The sequence below is a fragment of the Myotis myotis genome, unplaced genomic scaffold, assembly GCF_014108235.1.
Source record: "Myotis myotis isolate mMyoMyo1 unplaced genomic scaffold, mMyoMyo1.p scaffold_m19_p_17, whole genome shotgun sequence".
Classification (NCBI taxonomy): Eukaryota; Metazoa; Chordata; class Mammalia; order Chiroptera; family Vespertilionidae; genus Myotis; species Myotis myotis.
In genome coordinates, this window is record NW_023416321.1 from 4,553,622 (window position 1) to 4,576,325 (window position 22,704).

Here is a 22,704-nt window from a genome sequence, read left to right on the forward strand (position 1 = left end):
AACTGCACAAATTCATAAGCGTCACGCAAATAAACCTATTTTTCTGGTTCTTTGAAAGCGAAATATTTCCTGTTGCGCACACCAAACAAGTCAGTCCAAGACTAATGATGTGGCCATCGGCTGCTAAAATATTCGCTGCTAGTATTAGTGGAGAGAAATTGTGCGCCTGCGCGTAAGGGCGTAAGGGACATGAATGCAACACGATTATAGTCATCAGTCATTAGTGAACATTGTAGTTCGTTATTAATATTTTTGTATAGCAGGATATTGTAAAATTAAGTTACCGAATTTTTATTAAAACGTTTCTTACATAGTGTTACATTGGCTGGGCCGCAAAATCATTCGCTGTGGGCCGCGAGTTTCCCATGCTTGGTTTGGGGGAAAAACCCACAGATTATTTCAAAGGAAGGGGATTGCCCTTCTGGTGTCAGGAAACAGCCCTTAGTGCCTCCCTAGCCTGACACCTCTCCCCGTGGCCCCCTCTGCCCTGGGAGGGAGGGGGCTGTGGTCTCCACCGTGTTGGGAACAGTCGGTTTGTAAACATTCAACCCCCTGCCCCCCCTCGCCCCCCGTCCTCCCCCCGAAGGTAGCAGGGCCAGCGGGAGGCATCTTGATGTCCTCTGACTTTGTATTCTCATGACCGTGAGCGTGGGCCCTGCCCGAGGCTCCCAGGGCCGCAGGGACAGAGGCTGCCTCCTCCCCATGGGAAGGGTGCCTGCGACCCTTAGACCTGCCCAGCGCAGCCCATCCGGCTCCTCCCCGGCCTTACTTCTCGCCCACCCCTTTCCGAAGCGCGTCAGGTGCATCGGGCAAACCTGAGCATGTTGAACAGGTATCCACCCCCCGCCCCCCGCCCCCCTGGAGTCTTGGCTCCTGCCCTTGCAGACGTTTCTGGAAGAAAAGGGGAGGAACACCAGCTGTGGAGAGCGCAGAGCCCGGGCCACAGACTCACAGCCCCCCTGGCTCTCAAGCCTCCATCCCTGCCCTCAGATCCAGGAGGTGCTCCCGTAGGGGAGATGCTCACTCAGTCGGTTTTGCCCTCTTTCCTCTTCACTGCAAGGTTCCCCAGCCCCCAGAGCCCTCTGCTTCCTGTTGGATGGAGGCGGCGCTCCCCGTGGGGTCAGGAAGTGTCCTTCATGCGTTCTGCCCACTGGCCCCAGGCTCCTGGGACGGGTCCCTGCTTCTCCATAGCCTTGACCCCTCCATCAGGAACGTGCTCCACATTCGGTCCCAGCCAGGGTGTTGGTGAGCTCGGCAGGGGCACAAGTTCCACCGGACAGGACTCGGCGCATCCTCTTATCCATCCCCAGCCACACCTCCTCCGACGGTGACAGTCTCCGCCGTCTGAGGGTGGCTCCTCAGGTGACTTCATCCGCCACCGTGTCACCCTCGGGCGTCTTGCTCATGAGCTGAGAAAACCCTGCATGTCCAGGTCAGAGGTCATCGAGCTCTTTCCATAAAGGGCCAGGTGGTAAATACTTCAGGTCATATGGTCTCTGTCCCCACTCCTCATGTCTGCTGATGGAGCATGGAACTAGCCACGGACAACTCGACAACTGCTGTGTGCCAATAAAACACTGAGATCATGTCATTTTTCTGGGTCGTGAAATATTCTTCCTTTGATCTTTTTTTCAGCGACTTCAAAATGTAAAGCGTTCTTGGCCTCCAGGCCCTACACAAACAAGCGGTGAGCTAGACTCGGCCCAGGCCTTTGGCCGCTGACCCGGTTTAGGCTCCCCCCGCGTGGATTTTTGGGGGCCTGGTGCCCCCGAGCTGCCAGTGACGGCAGTGAGCATGAGTGGAAGCCTGTCCCTAACCCCGCACGCTCTTCTCGTGTCTGTTTCAGAGGGCCTCGCTGTTGGCGTTGGGTTCGGAGCTGTGGAGAAGACGGCGTCCGCCACCTTTGAGAGCGCCAGGTAGGCTACACCTGCTGCCCCGGCTCCCGGCCCTGCACCCCGTGCTGCTCCTGACGGGCACCCCCAGCCGCTCCATGAAGCCCCAGACACGTGTGCGCCGGCATGTCCTGGGTTGGCAGTTTCCGTCCTCAGCCTCTCGTACCGCCTGTGGGACTCCCAGGGTGTTCCTCCCCCCACCGCCAGCGTCCCCCTTCACCTGATGCCCAGGGAGGTGGGAGGGTCCTTCAGTGTGTGAGAAACGTCACCCAGGTCCAGGGATCATGACGATCGAGGTGCCTGTGGCTGTTTTCCAGCACCAGGCGTGGGGCGGGGAGTCGGCTCCCTGTCCTGCGGCACAGCCTGTGACGTTGGCTTCGGTTAGAACATGATGAGCTTGAGTCCGGCCATGTCCGGGGGGTGAGGAGCCAGACAGTCGGTGCCCTGGGCACGCCCACTGCTCAGGCCCGGCTTCCTATCCGCTGGCACCTCATGTCCCGTGACATCGTGACGTCAACTCCGATGTCAAAAGCCTCTCCACCCAGCTCCGCCTTCCCCTGACCAAGCAGGTTCTCCCTGAGTTACTCGGGCCCTCGGGCCCTCTGATGGGGACAGGATGGGGACTGGACGGGGCAGCAGGCCTCTGTGTGTACAGCCTCACAAACCTCTGCTCAACAGCGTCCCTGGGGGATTTTCCTGCCATCACACGTCACCGCCGTCACAGCTGTGAATGTCATCGCCCTCACTGTGTCCAGAGGTCCTGGGGGGTGGGGTGTACGGGGTGGGGGGTGCTCCCTGTAGCACAGGCGCGGACGGGGAAAGAGGCCTCCCCTAGCAGACCTACCCTCAGCCCGTTTGCCTCACTTACAAATCCACGGTGAGTTCGTAATGTGTGCTCTTCCTTTGCAAACGCCTGTGGTCTTACTCTTGGTCGGTAACATGTAAGATTACTCTGCCCTCAGCTCGAGCTACAGGCCTGGTTTCGCAGGTGGATGTGGACTGCAGGGTAGAAGGGAGGGAGGGAAGGAGAGGGGGAGGGGGAGGAGTGGGTGAGGGGGGAGGGATGGGGGAGAGAAGGAAAGGAAAGAGAAAGACAGACTAACTGCTGGGGGAGGGGTGCAGAAACAAAGTCATCAGATGACTAAGCACGTCATTTAAGAGAGATGATAGGTTTTACTTTTAAAATCCCAGTCGCATGGGACAAGGAAGCGGGAAGGTTAAAAATAAAGGGACGAAGAAGGAAGCCAGGTGAACGCTGATGCAGAGGAAGCAGGGATTGCAATTTTAGCATCAGACAAGCCAGACCTGGAGGCGGAAAGCCACCTAAAGAATAAAGGTCAGTCCTCGGTGACGGGAGACGGGAGATGATATAATGACACTGCGTCCCCGAGCGCCTAGCAACACGCTCAGACGGCTGAAGAGGGACGCTGGAACGACAGGAAGACGCAGCAGGAAGCGCCTCCGTCAGCGGGGCTGAGGGCCGTGCCCCCTCTCACTCCCATCAGACCCATGAAAACGAACATGATGTACCGACTGGGCATCGGTCGTCCCCCAGCCCAGCCGCCGGGAACTTCCCTCCTTCTTACGCACGTGTGTGCGTGTTCTCTAAATGGATCGGAGCAGTGAGCCCAGAGGAAGTCAGAACAGCCCCGCATCATGATGTGCCGGCCACGGTCTCTGATTTCCCTGCGACACCATTGACCGTCGATACCATGAGAGAGCCCGAGTGGTTTGTCAGTGGGCAGCCTACCCCACAGGCACCCCCAGATGAGCACAGCTTAAGCTTCAAGGGAGGGATTCACACCAAATCATCCAAGAAGCCAGTGGACCCCGGGCAAGCTCTCCCCTGTCTCGGGGCACTTCACGAGGGGGCACGTTTCATCGGAAGAGTGGGGCAGTCAGCTGGGATATGTGGGGTGCTGAGGGCAGGTAATGAGTGAGCAGGGAGGTCCGAAGGCATTGCCAGGGCTGGTGGATAGACGCGTCACCAAGACGGAGTTCCCACGGTGCCTTGTGGAAAGGAAGGCGGGGGTGGGGGTTGGCATCCGTGATGGGGAAACGTTATTACCACCCATGGTGTTTTAGCCCCACGGGAAGATGGGTGTGACGAGGGTGGGGACGAGGAGGGGCTGATGGCAGGAAGAGGGTTTAAATGCAGAACCTGCTGATGGCCTTTGTCAGCTGGTTTTGTGCAGGAGGGAGAATTCACGTTCAGGCACCTGGGAAACACAGGTAATCCCGTGGTGCTGGGGAAGGGCAGAGAGGAGAGGAAACATGGATTTGTGTGGCTTTGGGAAAAGAAAAGAGTTACCCAGCAGGTGCCCCGGGTCCACGTGGACCAAGCCAGCTGGGCTGGTGAGATGGGCCTGTTCCTTTACTCTGGGGTCCGCAGCCTGTGGTCCGTGGGCTGACGTCGGCCCAACACCATCTTTGTAAATGAAGTTTTGTTAAAGCACAGCCACACCCATCATTTCCCCATTGTCTGCAGCCCCCCACCTCCATCCCCCGTGTGCATGTGCGGCGATGGTCGCGTTGCGTAACTGCCACCGCCTCTTAAGGCTGGAGCCGGAAAGAGCTGCCATCTGGCCCTTTACAGAAAAAGCGTGGAGACCCCTAATTGGGTGGGCGCGGCGCATAGTGCTAGTTCCGAGTCATCAAACATGCTGGCAGCATGAGTCTTCTCTACGAAGTCCTTCCGTTTCCTGTGCCTCTGGAATCGGGAGGGGCTCTTCTCTCACCTGTGGCCTCAGAACCTCTCTTGCAAGAGAAGAGAAGAGCAGAAGGGACATCATCTAGGAAGGAAAGAGGACAGGTAGGACCCCAGCGGGTACTGTGTGTGTGGCTGCTGCCCCCTAGTGGTCAGATGCTGTTACGTCACCTTTCTGGAGCCCTCTCCAGCACCCTCTTCCTCTCCCGCCACCTTCCTTCCTCATTAGAGAGCTTGTGTGAGGGCCTTGTTCCCAGGGCCACCGCCCCCGAGTGATGAAGAAGCTCAACCAGCAAAGGGCAGCCTCGGTGCACGGGAAATGCAGTTTGCTTCTCTCTGATCTGGGCCCTCGCACGCCTTCTGGTCTCACTACAAAGAGCTGCTTCAGGCCGCGTGTCCCCGGGGAGTTGGCTGCCGCCGAGATGTTTCCTTTCTGAAGTGTCATTGCCCCCAGAGGACATGTTTCCCAGAAAGAAGTCTGTCCTCAGCGCTCGCTCAGCTCAGCGGTGGGCATAACTCACACCCGCAGGGAGGGCAAGGCTACTGGTGCCGACTCACGTGGCTTCATGTGTTGCTGCCTGTTTAAGCTTTCACTAAGCGTTTGTGGTCCGTGGCCACGCCCAGGGGCAGCAGGCATGTGGAGCAGGCTGCTTGTCCCCAAGGGGCTGTGACCTCGCAGCATGCCATGGACAATCCACAAATCACACCTCCACCGTACGCCTGGGCGTGTGTCCTGCCCGGGGCCCAGCCAGGGCATGCTCTCTGGCACCAGACACACCGCAAAGAGTGCTGGGTAGACCCACCTGCATTTGGCCTCAAGATAGCTCATTAGTTATGTGTGGGGACCTTAAAATACATTTCTTTTTGTTTTCTTTTTTTTATTGATTTCAGGGAGGAAGGAAGAGGGAGAGAGGGATAGAAACATCAATGATGAGAGAGAAACACTGAATGGCTGCCTCCTACTGGGGATCGAGCCTGCAACCTGGGGTATGTGCCCTGACCGGGAATCGAACCATGACCTCCTGGTTCATAGGTCGATGCTCAACCACTGAGCCACACCAGATGGGCATTAAATTTTATACTTTAAGTTTTAAAGTATATGTTTGTCTCCCAGATCTAAGAGTAAGTCAGACACATCCATTTGCCCCGCTCAAAAACCAATATGTATGTTAATATATTAACAACCATTTAAGACAGCAGCCATTAGCCAGCTGAGCAGCTATTTGTTTAGAGACGAAGATGGGAACAGACACAGATTGCTGGTCATTAGACCATGTTGGCCAATGATGCGTGTTCCTGCACGTGTGAGCCCTATGACACCCGGGTGCCTCTGTGTCCAAGGAGACCCCACTTTGGTTCCAGTGTGCGTGTGAAAACAGGTTTGCACGTTCTGCGTAGAGAAGTTAAGGGGAGACGTGGCTGTGGGGGGAGGAGCCTTAGAGCGCTGAAATAAGACTTTTTCCTTACTGTTCACTCAAGCGTCTTGCGAGGAGCAAGCTGCCATAGCTGCCTCCAGCCGCACGCTGCCCTGAGGGTGCCCCCCGCCCGCCTACAGCAGGGACCAGCTCTCCGGCTTCTGGAGAGTTCTGGGGAGGACTCCCTTCCTCAAGGCTGCCGATCTTAACCTCCTCCCTGCCCACTGAACTGGGCCTCACCCCTCCCCAGGGCAGCCAGAGTCCAGCCTGGTCTCCCTGGAGTGCGGCCTTGGGCCTGAGAAGTGGAACCCCCCAGCGTGGGAAGTCAGGAAGGTGCCTAGCGGAGGAGGTACTTTTCCACCCGGATCCCACCACTCCCACGCCTTTCCCTGCAGAATAGCACACACTCTCCTCGTCCCCCCGCCCCACCCGCCCCTCAGTCACTTCGGCAGGATTAGAAGTAAATGCTTGTGCTGTTGTTTATTTGCAATAGCAAACTGAGCCCTCGGTTGTATTGTATGCAAACAAGCCCTTCTCTTGAACCCATCAAACCACCTTGCTTGGGATTCTAGAGTAGTCTGTAGGCAGCTCCTCTTAAAGCTTTCGTTCCAGTCTGGCCTTCCCCCATTACTGAGAGATGGTGAGAGTCGAATTACTGAGAGATGATGAAGTCGGGGAGTGTTGGCAGGCAAACAGTGGTTGGCGGACAGCGCCACCACGTGGTAGTTCTGTGTCATCGCTTGGTAGGTGACAGGATTAATGACAAAGGTAGGTGCAGTGGAGACCATACCTGCAGGCGCTCAGGACCGTGCACGTATATTTACAAGTTTGTAAACATGCTCTGTGCGTTTTCAAAAGAGTAGCATCTCCCTGTTCCAGCTCTTCTGACCCTGATGTTCCATCCGTCACTGAATTCAGCACTTAACAAGTGCCCATCATCATCTTGTTTATCTTCCGGTGTCAGAGTAACATAGAGCGTTAGTGCCCTGCACAGAGAGGAGGAACTGATGTGAAACGGGCAGAGGAAGGGCAGGGAGCACTCTCCACGCCTCTGGCTGTCTGCACCAGCAGAGGGAAACAGAGGCGTCGCGTCCTAGCCTCAGCTCACCCCGAAATCAGTAAGATTTTTATGTCATTTTAGGGGGGACACATCATTTTTGTAATGACTTTTAAACAAGGATGTCATGGACGTATCTATCATTCCTGGAAGTAAAGAGACAGGGTTAAGCCTGCTGGACACCAGGGGGAAGCCAGGCTAAGCGAGGCAGTTTCTCATGGGCCATTTTAGGTAACAAGTAATCAAGTCATAGATTTATCTGCTGCCCATCCATCCATCCATCCATCCACAAATCCACAGAGATGTCACGGAGCCCGTTGTGCGTCGGACCCCATTGTATAAACCCACTTACTCGTTGGTGGCATTTGGGTCGTTCCCACCTGTTGGCTGTTAGAAACAGGGCTGCTGTGAACACGCGTGTACATGTTTCTGAGCGTACATGTGCTGTGTGCGCTTTCCCCGTCGCCGGCAGCAGGGCCCGGCTTCCTCTTCTGTTCTCTGCGCAAACCCAGGGCCGGGGGCGCACGGTCTGCGGTGCACCAGGGCATCGGTGCCTGGGATCCTGCGATGGTTTCACAATGGGCGGCCCCTCCTGCCTCCCTCCATGTGACCACACAGTTGCACTCCCAGAACAAGGAGGAAGGCACGGGGCTGCCTCCTCTGTATGTGGAACCCCCCCTCTACCACCCCCACCATCAGCCACACAAGGGGCTGTTTATGCTGCGCCCCCTCCTCCCTCCGCCACGCTCTCCGGCCACCCCCACCCAAGTCCCTGGCGACAGGGCTGGACATCTTGGCAGGGGACGCATCTCTGCACAAGGTGGCTCTGTTCAGCCCAAAGCCGGCCTGGGGGAGGTGCGGCCCCCTGGCTCTGTGAGCAGGGAGTGTGGCTTCTCTGTGGCTTCCCGGGCGCTGGAGGTAACACGCGCTCTTCTCTCCGGTTCCCATCGCTGCCCTATCCACCCTCCTGCATGGTTTGTGACCGGCAACCCAAGGCAGAGAGCGCAGGCCCCCTGAGGGAGCCAGGCATGGCCCGTGGGGGCTGGGGGTGTCTTCGCTTTATGGGAGCCGGCAAAGGCCGCTGGGGTGCTCCGTGGGAACAGGCAGGGACAGCTGGCATCACAAGCTGTTTCCATGCTTCACTTTGGCCTCTGCCCTCCCGGGTGGAGAGGAGGGTCCAGGGCCTGGGGACTTGTCTGAGATCACGTGTGTGGCAAGTGCGGAGCCAGGGTTTAGCTGAGGTCCATCTGATGGGTAGCCCATGAAGGAGCCGCCTGTGCCGGCCCTGACCCCACCCTGCCTCGGGCACCCAGGAGCCATCCTGAGAGCCAGCATTCACTGAGCGCACTCCCCTGCAGATCTGTGCTCAGGGACTCCTGGATCAGCAAATCCTCACAGCGCCCCCAGGAGGAGAAGGGAGCCTCCTCGTTTACAGACAGAGAACACACCCGAGGCACATGGCAGTGAGGGGCGGGGGCAGGAAGTGAGCCCAGGAACCAAGCCCTCTCCTGCCTCCAGTGGCTGCTGTGACCCGTGGCTGCAGGTGCCAGAGCTGCCCCCGAAGTGGCGTCGGAGGTGGGTCGGCTCCGCTGCAGTGTCTGACCTCCCACCTTGGACCCTCCTGCACCGGCTGGAGTTCTTCTCTTGTCAGACACTGTCAGACGCGTCTATAAACCCACCTGTCCCCTGGTATGTGGGGAAAGGGAAGGATGCGAGGCCCCCAGGAAAGGACAGCCCTCCCAGCCCTACTCACTGAAGCACGCATTCACGATAAAGACGAGAGCACCGTTCCACGCGCGAGGTGCTGAGGGCAGGGAGGGGAGATCTCCTAAGAGACGGGGCGGCCACTGTTGGGGCCTCACTCTCCTGGGAAGCAGATGGACGGACGGGCCGGGTCATCGGGAGGGGAGAACGCCAGAGCAAGAGTGGCCTGGGCTGTAGGTGGGGAATAAGACGGGGCGGTTGGCGGAGTAGGAACCCCAGGGTTTTAGAACGAAGGTGTTGCGGTGGAATGACATCCCCCTGAAAGGCACATTGAAGTCCTGACCCCTGGCCCCTGGGCAGCAGGGTCTTTGCAGATGTAATCAGCAAAGGTGAGGTCGTGCTGGAGCAGGGTGGGTCCTGCATCCTTGTGACTGGTGTCCTGATACGTCCAGGAGAAAAGACACACTCACAGGGGAGAATGCCGTGCGACAGACACACAGACACACGGAGGGACCTCCCGCCCTGGAAGGACAGGCGGAGGTTGGAGGGATGCAGCCACGAGCCAAGAAATGCGAGGGCTGCCAGCCGCCCCCAGGAGCGGGAGGTGAGGAGGGGGCCTTCCCTAGAGCCCGCCCCTGGCCCCTGGATGCCGGACTTCCGGCCTCCAGTACGGTGAGGCTCAGCCTCTGCTGTCTCCCGCCTCCCAGGTGGTCCCTTGTTACTGCGGCCACAGTGAACTCATAGCAGGGTCTCCCAGCCTTCCCACCCGCCCCCCACTTGGCTTCCTCATCTCCCCCCACAGTGGACCCCAAGCCCTGAGCATCACTGTTTAATCCACATTCTTTTCTATCCGGACACATTCTGTTTTCCCCACCCTTTCGGCGGCTTTCGTGTTTTATTTCAGGAGGAGGTGAAGGTTTTCTTGTTTCTTCTTCTCCCCTCCACGTACCCCCCTACTCCCCCCCCCCCTCCGCCCCAAGTCGCTCTGTGTTCAGCTTGGACCAAGTGGGAGAAAAGCCCTGGCTGTCTCCTTCCTCCCGCGGCCGCCTTCAGACGCCGGCCCTGGGAGAGGCAGCGCTGTCCCCTGTTGGAGCTATTAAACTGTCGTAAGAAAGAGGCCTTTGTCACGGCAGCGCGGCCCTCGGCTCCGAAACAGAGACAGATTGTGCCAGAAAACAAACAACCGAAAAAAAAGGTCCAACCACAGAATTCTTTGGGACTTCAGTCATCAGCCTCTCGCTTGTTCTTAAAAGACAAATTTCCTTTCTTCGGGGTAATTCCATCAGCTAGGTCGTCAGGTTTCAATTCTGTGCAGAACCCAGGGCTGGGCCCTCCCCAGCAGCTGTGGCTCCGCCCGCCCCCTGGTCACATGGCCTCAGGCCCGCCAGCCCCCAGCCTGCAGGCTGGGGAGTCAGAGGCCCCATGGGGCGCTCAGGGCGGGCAGAGGGCTGAGTTACATACGCGTTCAGTGCAGGGAAGGGAGAAGCCCGCAAGGCCAGGTGACAAAGGCCTTAGCCCTTTGTAAGCGTAAGGACTTTTATAACTTAGCATTCCACTGGGGAGAGACCTCAGGGAGCCTCGATATTTTGCAGGAGACAAGTGGCAGTAAGTGACTCGCCCAAAGCCACACTGTTCACACACCTCAGACCGCGCCTGCCTGCCCAGGCCCCGCGGTCAAAATGCTGCCTGACCCAGCGTGGCCCTTGGGAGCGAACGGCTGTGGGCCCAGAGCCTTCTCCTCAGCAAAGGGCCCTCAGTCCCCTCTCAGCCCCCTGTTGCCCTTGACCATCTTTTCCCGCATCCGGGTTAACATCCCCAGTAGCTGCCCAGGTGGCCGGGCAAGGCCCACGTCCCAGACCGCGGGGGAGTGGGCCCGCCGAGAAGATGGGGAGAGGGGCGAGGGGGCCACACCTGAGCCTCGGGTTGGAGGACCAGGCACGAAAGCCTCCCCGGGCACAGTTGAGAACACAGGCCCCAGGTCGGCCCTTCAGACACGGATTCAGATCTCAGGGTCAGGCCCCCGCAGCGTGAGAACCACAGGTCTGGAAGGAAAGTGGAGAAGAGGGACCACCACCCCGTTTCCGTGTCCCTTCTGGAGGAGGAGGAATGCTTCCCAAGCCCACGGCTTTCTAGGTCAGGGGAGAGGCACCACTTCCATAATGCTCGGTGGTTTGCAGCGGGTAGGTCTTCTGTCTCCTGGGTTTAATTTATTCCTTACTGTTTTGTTTTTTTCAAATGCTATTACAAATAGAGTTGTTTCCTTAATTTCCTTTTCAGATTGCTCATTGTTAGTCTGTAGAAATGCAGCTGATTTGGGGGGAGAGGGTGGTTATCTTTATCTTGTATCCTGAAGCCTTGCTGAACTCATTGGTTAGCTCTAATAATTTTTTGTGTGGATTCCTTAGGATTTTCTATGCAGAAACTCATGTTACCTTCAAGTAGACCTGGTTTTACTTCTTCCTTTCCAACCTAGATGCCACATTTATTTTTCACATCTAGTTGTTGGTCGGAACCTCCAGTATAACGTTGAAATGGGGCGGTAAGAGAGGAAGGACATCCTTGTCCTGTTCGTCCTCTTAGGGGGAGAGTTTTCGGCCTCTCACCATCAGTATGAAGTCTGAGGTTAGCTGTGAGCTTTTCGTAGATGCTTTTTATATCCGGTCAAGGAAGTTTCCCACTGTTTCTACTTGTTGAGGGTGTTTATCATGAACGGGCGTTGGATTTTGTCAAATGCTTTTCCTGCATCTATTGAGACGATTGTGTGGCTTTTATCCTTTATACTGTTGATTTGGAATATTGCATGGGTTTTCAGGTGTTAAACCAACCTTGCATTCCAGTGTTGAATCCCACTTGGCTATGACTTAGAATCTTTTTCTTTTTTTTTGGTATGTTGCTGGATTTAGTTTGCTAGAACTTGATTGAGAAGTTTTGTATCTGTATTCATAAGGAGGTATTGGCCTTTTGTTTGATTTTCTTGCCATGTCTTTGTCTGGTTTGGGTATCAGAGAAATTAGATGCAGTCTAATTCGAGATAGGGGATGAGAATGACTATTCAGGGAGGGACTCTCCCAGTGACCAGGTATTCACTCCTGGCCCAATCAGTGGGGACTCCCAATCTAGAAAAGAGCTCAGCTCTTTCCTGGCCGAGCAAATGAATTGAGAAAGAAAAAGGCCGAGTGTCTGAGTCTGGGTTTCTTAGAAAACAGAGCCTCGGGCAAAGTGGACATACTGAAGTTTATCAGGCGGCACACACCCCGAGAAGCAGGCATGAGCAGAAGGAAGTGAACAGCCCGGGGAAGACAAGAAAGTAGATCCGTAGTAAGGGACACCACTGAGTTGGTTTCTCTAAAAATAAATCTCCGTGCTTGCTCCCGGGTCACGAAGAATGTCTTCAAGAAGCCGAATGGAGCTGCTGAGTCTCAGACCTGTCAGTTGGAAGGTGAAGAGGAGGTGACAGAAGAAAGAAAAAGCAATTCATCTCATGATTCCTTCCCATCTCCGGCTTGTTTGGTCCAAGCCCACTTCCCCCATGCTTTCGAGTTGCATTCTCCACCCCTCCAGGCAGCTGCTGTGGGTCCAGTGGGGATGTGGGTGTGGAAACTGCCGTGGGTGCAGCCACCCTGGGTGAGAAACTGAGCCCCGACTCCTCCCAGAGACCTTCCCTCCTGTTAGCAGGTGACGGCTGCAGGTGGGACTTCAGGAAGGGCAGGGTATGCAGTCATGGTTCTCTGGGGAAGCAGAACCAATAGGATGTGTATAGAGAGAAAGAGATTTATTACAAGGAATCGGCTCGTGTGGTTATAAAGGCTGGCAAGTCCTCGTGAGGAGCGTGGGCTGGCAGACTCGAGACCCAGGAGAACCATGGGGCAGCCCTAGTCTGAGGGCGATCTGCTGGAGGATTCTCTCCTACTCTGGGGAGAGTTGGTCTTTTTCTTCTATTCAGTCCTTCAGCTGGTTAGGTGAGGCCCACCCATATGTGGAGGGCAATCTGCTTTGCTCTACCGATTAAGATGTTCATCGATCTGAAAACACCCTCACAGAAATATCCAGAATGATGTTTGACCCAATACCCAGACACCCCATGGACCAGTCATGGACCCATACAATCAACCATCACACATGAGAGTTTCTGGGGCTGCCCCAAGAAATTCTTGGCCCAGGTCCAGAGTTCAGGCAGGGCCATAGGGAACTGGGGGCGGGGCGAGCAGACTGGTCCAGTGCACTGGACGCAGCAAGCAAATCGACCATCGTGTCTCGTACAAGATTATTATCTTGTAGTTATTGCTCTGCAAAGCTGTCATTGATTATGTGTCCATTTTTACCTTCTGTTGACTTGCCTCTTGATGATGAAGCTTTACTGTTGGTTACACTTTGAGGGTATTTTGCCAGGCTGGAGCAGAATGGGTACACAGAAGCTTCCAGACTGAACTCTGACCTTTGCTTGGCAGCTAACATCCGTGGTTCTCCTTGGTGGGAAGACAACGAGCCATGCGTTACTGATGCTGCACCAGCACAAGCGTGCGTGTCCCTGTGGGTGTGGGCGTGCAGGGGGGGGGGGGGCATGCCTGGGGGTTTGTGCTCCTTATAAAGGGACATGATGAGGTCTTAGAGGTGCTTGAAGACATGTAGATTTTTCTTCCGTCTTTCTCTTCCTTGATTGCTTACCGATTTCTGACCTGCCCCATAGCTCTACCCGTGTGTGTGTGTGTGTGTGTGTGTGTGTGTGTGTGTGTACGCGCGCGCGGGCGCCAATTCAGGACAGGCCCGCACTTTTAACTGTAATCAATATCACAAAATAGCCCTAGCTGGTTTGGCTCAGTGGATAGAGTGTTAGCCTGGGGACTGAAGGGTCCTGGGTTCGATTCCGATCAAGGGCACATGCCGGGTTATAGGCTTGATCCCCACTAGGGGGCTTGCAGGAGGCTGCTGATCAATGATTCTGTCTCATCATTGATGTTTCTATCTCTCCCTCTCCCTTCCTCTCTGAAATCAATAAAAATATACTTTAAAATATATATGTATATCACAAAACAGTCAACCATACACTCTGCATTCTATTTTTTGTGCTAATTCTTAGAAGCCTGGTGTGCATTTCCCATCGATAGCGCATCTAATTTGGATTTCCCACGTTTCAGGTGCTTAGTAGCCACGCGTGGCTTGCGGCTGCCCTATCGGATAGCATAGCTCTCGGGCAGCGGTGCTAACCTCACTGCACGTTGGAATCACCTGGGAGCTTTAAGATACGGCTGCCCGGATCCTCCCTGCAGTGATGCTGGGCCGGGCCAGTCTCTGCAGGTGACCATCGCGGTCTACGGGGCGCTTCTGGGAAAGCACGTCCCTCCCCCGACTCTGACCAGACCGCGTTCCCTCCCATCCCGTGAGACTCACTGTAAACAGAAAGGAAGCAAGCTCGGACTTGGGCCCTGGGTGGAGGGAAACAGACACAGCGTGGCCTTAGTTCTGTCTGACAGGCAAGAGCGAACAAGCTGACTCGCTCGTCTCCTCCCGGGCTGTTTACCAACAGGCTCAGCCATGATTTGTTTGCCGCTGCCCTTTAAGCCTGCACTGTGTTTCTTGTTCTCTGGGATTTGAGGGTGGTTTAAAGACACCGTAGCTTTGGCAAGATCTGCCCCCTCCCCAACCCCTGCCCCGTGTCCCATTGGGAGCTCCCAAGGGGGACAAAAGCATTCCACGGGGAACTTGGATCCGGGGACTGCAGGGGCCTGTGTGACAGGAACCCCAGGGTGTCGTGACTTCTGCACAGCTCGCCGGGCCCGGCTCGGCCCGCCCCAGGCGGACCCTCCTTCTCCGCAAATAGAAACCAGTCCAGACAAACCGCAGGGATTCGGGTTTCCAAATGCATCCAGAGAACATTGTTTCGGGGACGTGGACAGGGAGGCATGAGTAATTCAATCCGCAGGGAAACAAACAGGGTGCCGGCGGGCGGCTGTCGGCCAGTCCCAGCCGCTCACGGACACCTGGGGCCCCGGCTGCCCCGCGGGCCCCTCCCACTGAAAGGGCACCTCCCAGGCCCGGCCCGGAGCCGGAGGCCAGGCGTCTCCGGCCACAGACAGTCGCTGAGGGTTTGTTTCCAAGGGCTGTGAGCTCAGGAAAATCCACGGAGACCAGAGTCGTCAGGGTGCTGGCCGTGATACTTGCGTGATTTGTACTCCGTGTGGGTGGTTTCATTCAAGAATTCGTGAGGAAGTAGCCGGCCGGGGCCAAGGCTTCCTGCCTAGGGAATGTGCTGGGAATGGCACACAGCCCGGCCTGGCCGCTGAGCCAGGTGGCCCTCCGTCCGCTGGGAGGCCACGCCTGGATGCTGACCCTCAGGTGGCGGAGAAGGGCCGGCCCGTCTGCTCCCACCCGTCCAGTCTGTCACCCGGGCCTACACGTGGCGGGTAGGGCCCAACGTGACTGAATGCGAGTCTGTGCAGCGCCACAGTGACTCACACAGGGACACGTTCCATGAACTCGCTGTGATATTCGCAGGTAATCAGCTGTGCTTATCGATACCGTGTTTAGGAAGCCAACCACATTTCCCACGCTCGCCTAAAGCTCACATTCACCTTGGAGATAAAGGCTCGGAGAAAGGGACCCACCTTCTCTCGCTGTTCCTGACGTGTATAGTGCAGCTTTTTTAATGAGATAGTTTTCATTTATAACACGTGTCAGAAACAGAACGACCGTTCCTCCTGTCCTAGGCTAAAAAGAGCCCGCACGGGTTCGCAGAGCTGAAGAGCCAGGGAGGCTGGCTTCAGGCACGGCTGGATCCAGGGGCACAGAGCCCATCATCGGGCCTCTGCTTACTTTTCCCTCCCTCAGCCCTGCTGTCTTCAGTGTAGGCTCGGTCCTCAGGTTCTCCGTGGCGGCACGGTGGCCGGCTTTGTGCTGACAGCTCCAGCTCTCTGCCCTCCCAGGTTCAAGCCCAACATGGATAGGCCATCTCTTCTCCGTTGCTCCCCTGGGGTCTGCTTAGACCAGGGGTGGGCAAGCTTTTTGACTCGATGGCCACAATGGGTTCTTAAACTGGACCGGAGGGCCGGAACAAAAGCATGGATGGAGTGTTTGTGTGAACTAATACATGTTAACGCTGCTGCTGGTGAAGGAGCGGAGGGGAGAGCAAGAGAACCCTCCGCTCTTTCGGCTCCGCGGGCCGGACAGAACAGCCGAACGGGCCGGATCCGGCCCGCAGGCCGTAGCTTTTGCCCACGGCTGGCTTAGACAAACTTATATCACGTGCTCCCCCCGCCTTGAACCAGCTACTGACTCGAGGGATGGAAATGCACCCATTGTCCAGCATAGGGTCACAACCTGCATCTCGGAGCTTAGAATGCAGCCTTGGCTGAACCCCACACATTAAAAGTGGGGGTGGGGGGGCGGAGGGTTCCCCAGGGGAGCTGCTGGGTCACCCTGAGGTGCGAGGGGGGCCTTGAGCTCTTGGTCCTTCATGGCTGATTCCACCGCACTCAGAGATGGTGCTCTGCCCACCCCCACCCCAGTTTTTTTGTTTGTTTGTTTGTTTTTGTGACAATGTCCTTGTGCACAGAGGCTGCCGTGACCTTCACGGCCTCACAGGACCCGCTGGAGGTTGTAGTGGAGGAAAATGCTCTTGTAAACTGCCCTGCACTTTGCAAACTCAGGTCCCATAGGCTGGAGCCATAGGCCCGTGCATGTGGCTGCTTCCTTTGCTTCCTTAGTGTAAATGACGAGCGAGGGAGTTGCTCTCTGGAGACAGAGCCCAGCGTGGTGTACAGACATGGACCCTGACACCAGGCTTCCTGGTCCCGGGCTGGGCTCTGCCGTGAGTAAGTCACTCGGACCTCTGTGCTTGGTTTCCTCATCGGTGAATTGGGGATGGTGGCAGGCTCTCCCTCGCACTAACGCGTCAGTGGCGCGTGTCCAATGCTCAGACCAGTGTCTGGCGTGCAGCCCGGACTCTCTCGTAAAAATAACAGCGTTTACTACGACGAAGCAGGCCCCTCTGTTTAGGGGTTGCTCTCTAAGTGCCCCCCAAGGAGACACCTCAGTAGGAGGTAACCCAGCCTTGGCCTCCCCCTCCTCCCCCGACCCCGTCACTCAGGGCCTCGGTCTCTAGCGCCCGCGTCGCTCTGGCTGGGCCAACGGTACTGCTTTCTGAGAAGGAGTTGAGGACTGGCTCTGTCCGGTGCTCGGCTTGGCCTGAGAAACACCGCTTCGCGCATCAGGAGCAGGAAAGCTTACCCCGTGTGCTGTTGTCAAGACAGAGAATGTGGGCGGCGGGCTCGGAGCCCTGGGGTGGGGGTGGGGGGGTGGAGGTGGCCGGGAGCCTGGCCCGCAGGCCCCGATGTGGTTGCCCTCACCCGGGCAGGAAGGTGCCCCATCAGAGGTTCCTGTGCCGCCATGTGCCTTATTATAACAGTCCTCCGTCTCTGCCCCCGAGAGCTGCCGTAGGTAAAAGGCCGGCCGCCCTGCCCGCCGTAGGACTCGGCCGTGAGGTCCCTGCAGACTGGGACTTGCGTACAAATGGTTTGAGGCTGAGGAGCAGGATTTGCGATGCTGTCGTCCTCCCTCCTGAGGCGCAGACACAACAGGAGCCTCTCTCGGCCCCACGGGCGGGACTCAGCGGCCTCACGGTCTGGAAAGGATCCACTCGATGGAAACAGATCCGAGTGGGAGGAGGCGGCCGGGGAAGGAAAATGCGCCAGCCCGCAGCCCGGGGCCTGGGGACAGGGCGATCATGGGGCTCAGGAGAGCAAGGGGTCTGTGTTCATCCCAGAGGCCCAAACCCACAGGGACAGCTGGAGGCCATTCTGAAAATTCCTTGAAAAGGAGATGTTCACATCCCCTCCCAGGCACCCTTTCTGCTTCTGTGCAGAAGTGGTCGCCAGACTTGGCATGATTGACATTTGGGGCTGGATGATTCTTAGTTGGGGGGGGGGGGGGGGAGGGACATCCTGCACATTGTAGGACATTTATCAGCATCCTGGCCTCTGCCCACTAGATGCCTGCGGCACCCCTCCCACAGTCCTGACAACCAGAACTGTCTCCAGACACTGCCCCGTGTCCCCCGGGATCGCCCTGGCTGAGAACCATGGCCCACCCAGGAAGGCCTGCGACATGCCAAGCACTGTGCCAGGTGCTGGTTAAAGAAAAAACAGCAGCCCGGCCAGCGTGGCTCCGTGGTTGAGCATGGCCCTATGAACTAGGAGGTCACGGTTCGATTCCCGATCAGGGCACATGCCAGCTTGCGGGCTTGATCCCCAGTGGGGGGGGGTGGGGGGGCGTGTAGGAGGCAGCCGATCGATGATTCTCTCTCATTGATGTTTCTCTCCCTCTCCCTTCCTCTCTGGAATCAATAACAATTTATTTAAAATAAAAAAAAGAAAAAAAAACAGGAGGTTTCTACCCTGAGACTCAGACTCAGAGCTCAGTGGAAAGAGCTCGCAAGTCGGTGTGAGTGCATAGAGCAGGCGCGGTGCTGAGGCTGCCAGTGATCTGTCTGCGCCGAGAACCGTCTGTGTCCGTAAGCCGCGTTGCTTACTGTTTCCTGAAAGAGCTGGGCCTGGGGCCTTCCTGCTCAGCTGCCCCTCGGAACCCTCCGCCCGCCCTCCCGTGGGAAGGGAACAGCTGCTCCCAGTCCCCGAGGAACCGCACTTCAGGGGCTTGGCCGGCGGCCTCCGCGCCGCCCTCTCTCCAGGCACCTCCCGGAGGCACTGGGTGATGCCGACGTTGTGCCAAACATCTGGATGAGAGCTGCAAAATGTGGCCGGTTCTCCCCGAGTTTCCTGCTCCGCCCCCGGGATGGGGCGTCAAAGCGTCCACCGCCGTGTCCTGATGCCGGCCTCGATCCGGAGCTCGGGCTGCGGGGGCCGCAGTGGGCCACACGCGTGGGCCCCCGCCCTGTCCGCCCTTTCGTGGCTCACTTCGGATGACCTCTAGGGCTCGTCTGCTGTGCTCTGAGAAGCCGAGGACAGGGACTGTGCCACCCCGACCCCCGAGTCTCCTCCCTGGCGGTCCCAGCCTCCGCTGTCGGGGTGTTGTATCTGGGAGAAGCTCAGAAACCACTCACCACACCTCCGCGTCTGCTGTTCTGTATATACACGGTCAGACGTACTCTCACTCCGCAGAGGCCGGGGGAAGTGACTATGATTCAGAGACTTAAAATCACCTCTTCCCCCCACCCCCACCCGACACCGATGGAAAACCACCAGGGAAACCGAAACCCACTTCTCTGTGCCCGTCACTCTCACCAGAACACGCTCAGGATGCAGGGGACGAGCGTGGTCCTGACCTTCCTCGCCCAGGGCCTTCTGTTCCCGCAGAAACCCCGCTGCTCCTTTCCCCCTGGCCGTGGGCAGGGTGTTGGAGGTGTGGTCCGAGCAGGCTGACCCCTCGGGGGTGTCCCGTGGGCTGGTTTGTAGGTGTGGGCCCCACCCAGACCCAGATTCTGACAGCGGCCCTCTGAGGGGGAACACAAGTATCAGCCTGAACGCTGGGCCCCGGGTTTCCTCGGCCTGCCCCCCGCCCATCAGGACGAGTCACGCGGGTGCAGTTAACACAGCGGAGAGCAGCACGGGGGGCTTTGTCCCCAGCCCCTCGCTGACTGTGTCCTCAGCACGGGCCTCGCTCGAATGCCAGCCTCGCCCTGGGTCCTCCGACCCAGAGACCTGTAAAGCCAGCTGTGTGTCCGGAGTGTTTACAGCAGCCCCGAGGCGAGGGGTGGGCTGGGCCTTCTCTGGAAATACCTTCCAGTCTAGGGGGGCGGCTGTGTTAGTGACGGACATGGACAATCAGGTCCCGGCTCGCACCGCGGCTCACACCGTGCGGACTTCTGGGGCTCCTCTCCCCACTCCTGCTCCAGGATTCCCGGAGGGAGCAGACTGGATAGAATCACAGAGGCCAGCCCAGAACTGCACTCCCCCCCACCCCCCCAGTCCTAACCCCACAGGTGCCCTTCCTGGTTGAGGCAACCCAGCCCGGGGTTCGTGTTGACTATTTGAACTATGGGGATAATGTCAGCGCGGGGGGCCAGGGACCCCGTCTGTCCCACCCACACCGCTCCCAGCACCTAGGACAGTATGTGGCACAAATAGCATTTGCTGGATGGATGGCTAGATGGATGGATGAGAGGAGAGGAGAGGGGGGTTTGAAGCCATTGCCTCTCAGCCAGTCTTTTTTTTCCCTTTTACCATGGAACATTGTGCACAGAAATACAGGAAGGAGAACGCTACAGTAATGAAAGGTGTTTGCCCATCACCAGCTTCAGTAATTATCCAGCCAAATGTGTTTCCCTTCTTCCTTTCCCCTCCCTCCCTCCCTCACTCTCTCTTTCTCTCTCCTTCCTTCCTTCCTTCCTTCCTTCCTTCCTTCCTTCCTTCCTTCCTTCCTTCCTTCCTTCCTTCCTTTTTTGCTTTTATTGTGGACTAGAGGCCCAATGCACAAAATTTGTGCAAGAGTAGGCCTTCCTTCCCCCGGCTGCCAGCACCAGCTTCACTCTGGCACCCAGGACCCGGGCTTCCCTCGCAGCCCTGGCTTTGTCTGGAAGACGCCCAGTCTAATTAGCATATTATGCTTTTATTATTATAGATACTTGTAAACATACACACAAACAAGAGACAGTTATCACAAACCCCATAGACACGTCATTGCCGGCTTCCACAATAGGAGCCCTGCTTACCTGACACGGACACATGGGGTGGGGGGGACAGGTCCAGGGCCGCCTTTTAGAGGTGACCACGCCAGTATATTTCTGAGCTGTTCAGAGAGACAAAAGGAACATCTTATGATGATATCCAGCTTCCTTTCTGGAAAGATATCCAGAAAAATGTGTTTTTCTTTTTTGTAAAAAAAAAGAAAATGTTTTTATTGATTTCAGAGAGGAAGGGAGAGGGAGAGAGAGACAGAAATGATGAGAGAGAATCATCGATCAACTGCCTCTTGCACTGGGGATCGAGCCCGCAACCTGGACATGTGCCCGGACTGGGAATCGAACCATGACCTCCTTGTTCATAGGTTGACGCTCAACCACTGAGCCACATGGGTCGGGCTTCTCCTTCCGATCTGGCTCTTCAGATCTGAAGAGCAGCCCCCACCCCAGCCTGTGCACCCGGCACGCAGACGTGGAGACGTGGATATATATACGTTTATATACACACCAGCAGGCCCCTCCCTCGGCTCATTATCTCTGTTTATCTTATCAGGACACCGCTCGCCCAGGCCCACGGAGAACAAGGCATTTAGTCTTTGCAGCCGGGCTTCTGTTCCCGGTCACCAGTTCAGTTTATAAATCCACCGTCCCAGGCGGAACACAATCTGAAAGGCAACATTGTCTCTGGACAAAGCTGCGACTGTGATAAGGGCGCTTGTGTGGCTCCCGTCTGCTAATAAACTGTGGGCCCCGGGGTTGCGGCCCGGGGCCTTGGCAGCCTGCGTCCGCGTCTTCCCCTTCCATCCCGAGGGCCACGCAGAGGTCAAGCTAGACAGAAGGGGTTTGCTGAGCCCCTGGGGTCGTGGGAAGGTGGGTTCTGCTCTCGGGCACGGTCCCCACCGGGACACACGTCCCCGGCCGGGTCTCTGTGTTCCTTCCAGGGAGAGCTTAGCCGAGGTGATCCGAGAGGGGTTTGCCCTGTGGGATAACGAGCTCATTGTTCCGGACGCTTGGATTTGGGGGCCTCTCCCCAGCTCCCCTCTGAGGGCAGATGGAAGTGAGGCCCCTCCATCCAGGGGTGGTCAGCGACGTTTTAGCCATAAAGTGACACTGACCAAAGGCCTTGGCGAAACCACAGCAGGCCGCGTGAAAGCTGATGTGATGGCTATCAGCAGAAAGGAACAAGAAGGCCGTGGGCAAGTATAGTGGGCGCCCTGGGCGCAGGTGGGCATCGCCAGCCTTGGGCCAGTCCTAAGTCCCGTGCACAGAATGCGTGGCCAGAACGTGTCTCTGAGGCTGTCGTAGTTCTACACTGATGATGTATGTAAGCAGAGCAGGCCTCACAAAGAGAAGGCAGTGATGATAATATCTTCTCATCTATGTACAGTGTGGTTTATAGCGCCGAAAAGAGGTGAGCAGGTCTGTGTGGGTAAGTTGGACGGTCCCTGATTGGCGGTGGCAGTCGATTAGAAGAAAGTTTAGGCGGAAATCAGAGAGTTAGGGGTACTGCGCGCTCCTCTAAGAGGTGGGGTTTTTATGGGAGGCCCTGGGCACCCGCTGGAGGCTTTTGAACAAGACAGACGACAAGGCCCGGCCGGCGTGGCTCAGTGGTTGAGCATCGACCTACGAACCAGGAGGTCACAGTCTGATTCCTGGTCAGGGCACATGCCCAGGTTGAGGGCTTGGTCTCCAGTAGGGGGCGTGCAGGAGGCAGCCAAATGGATTATAGAGAACAACATAGACTGATGAAAAGGGACAGATCCAAAGACTGAGAAACAGTGATCAGGCTATCAACCCCCAGAAGGAAAGTAGGGGAGGGCGGGGGTAAGGGGAAGAGATCAACCGAAGGACTTGTATACATGTATATAAGCCAGACCAATGGACACAGACAACAGGGGGATGGGATCATGAGTGTGCGGGGCGGGGGGGGGGGGCGAGTTTGGGGGTTAATGGGGGGGATGAGGACACATTTGTAATACCTTAACTAATAAAAAAAAAAATTAAAGGGCAGCGAGGAGTTTCCCAGAAGCTCAGCAGAAAGAGGAGCCTGACCTTGGTGTAACCTTGCAAGTGTCACCGACCCCCCAGCCCGGGCCTCCGATCTAGAATGGGAATTAACATGAGCCACCTCACATCCTGCGGCTCACCTGGCAGGCACCTTGGCAACGGCAACTGTTTTGTGCTTTAGAAAGGTCGTCGGTGAGTGGGACGTAGGATGGGGGCAGATGGAAGGAAGAAGCAGAGGCCAAGGCCAGACCCAGGTGAGGGCCAGGTGCAGACCTGAGCCCCAGTGGAAATGC

The 22,704-nt window shown here is 56.9% G+C and overlaps 1 protein-coding gene across 6 annotated transcripts in view; it reads left to right on the forward strand.

The window, feature by feature from the left end:
* Positions 1–22,704, forward strand: part of SLC39A11 (solute carrier family 39 member 11) — a 175,620-nt gene that overhangs the window by 132,526 nt on the left and 20,390 nt on the right. For all 6 annotated transcript variants that reach the window (XM_036340438.1, XM_036340441.1, XM_036340443.1 and 3 more), the window contains one exon: positions 1,847–1,916. In XM_036340438.1, coding sequence (XP_036196331.1) covers positions 1,847–1,916 — 70 coding nt within the window. The remainder of the gene's footprint in view (positions 1–1,846; positions 1,917–22,704) is intronic.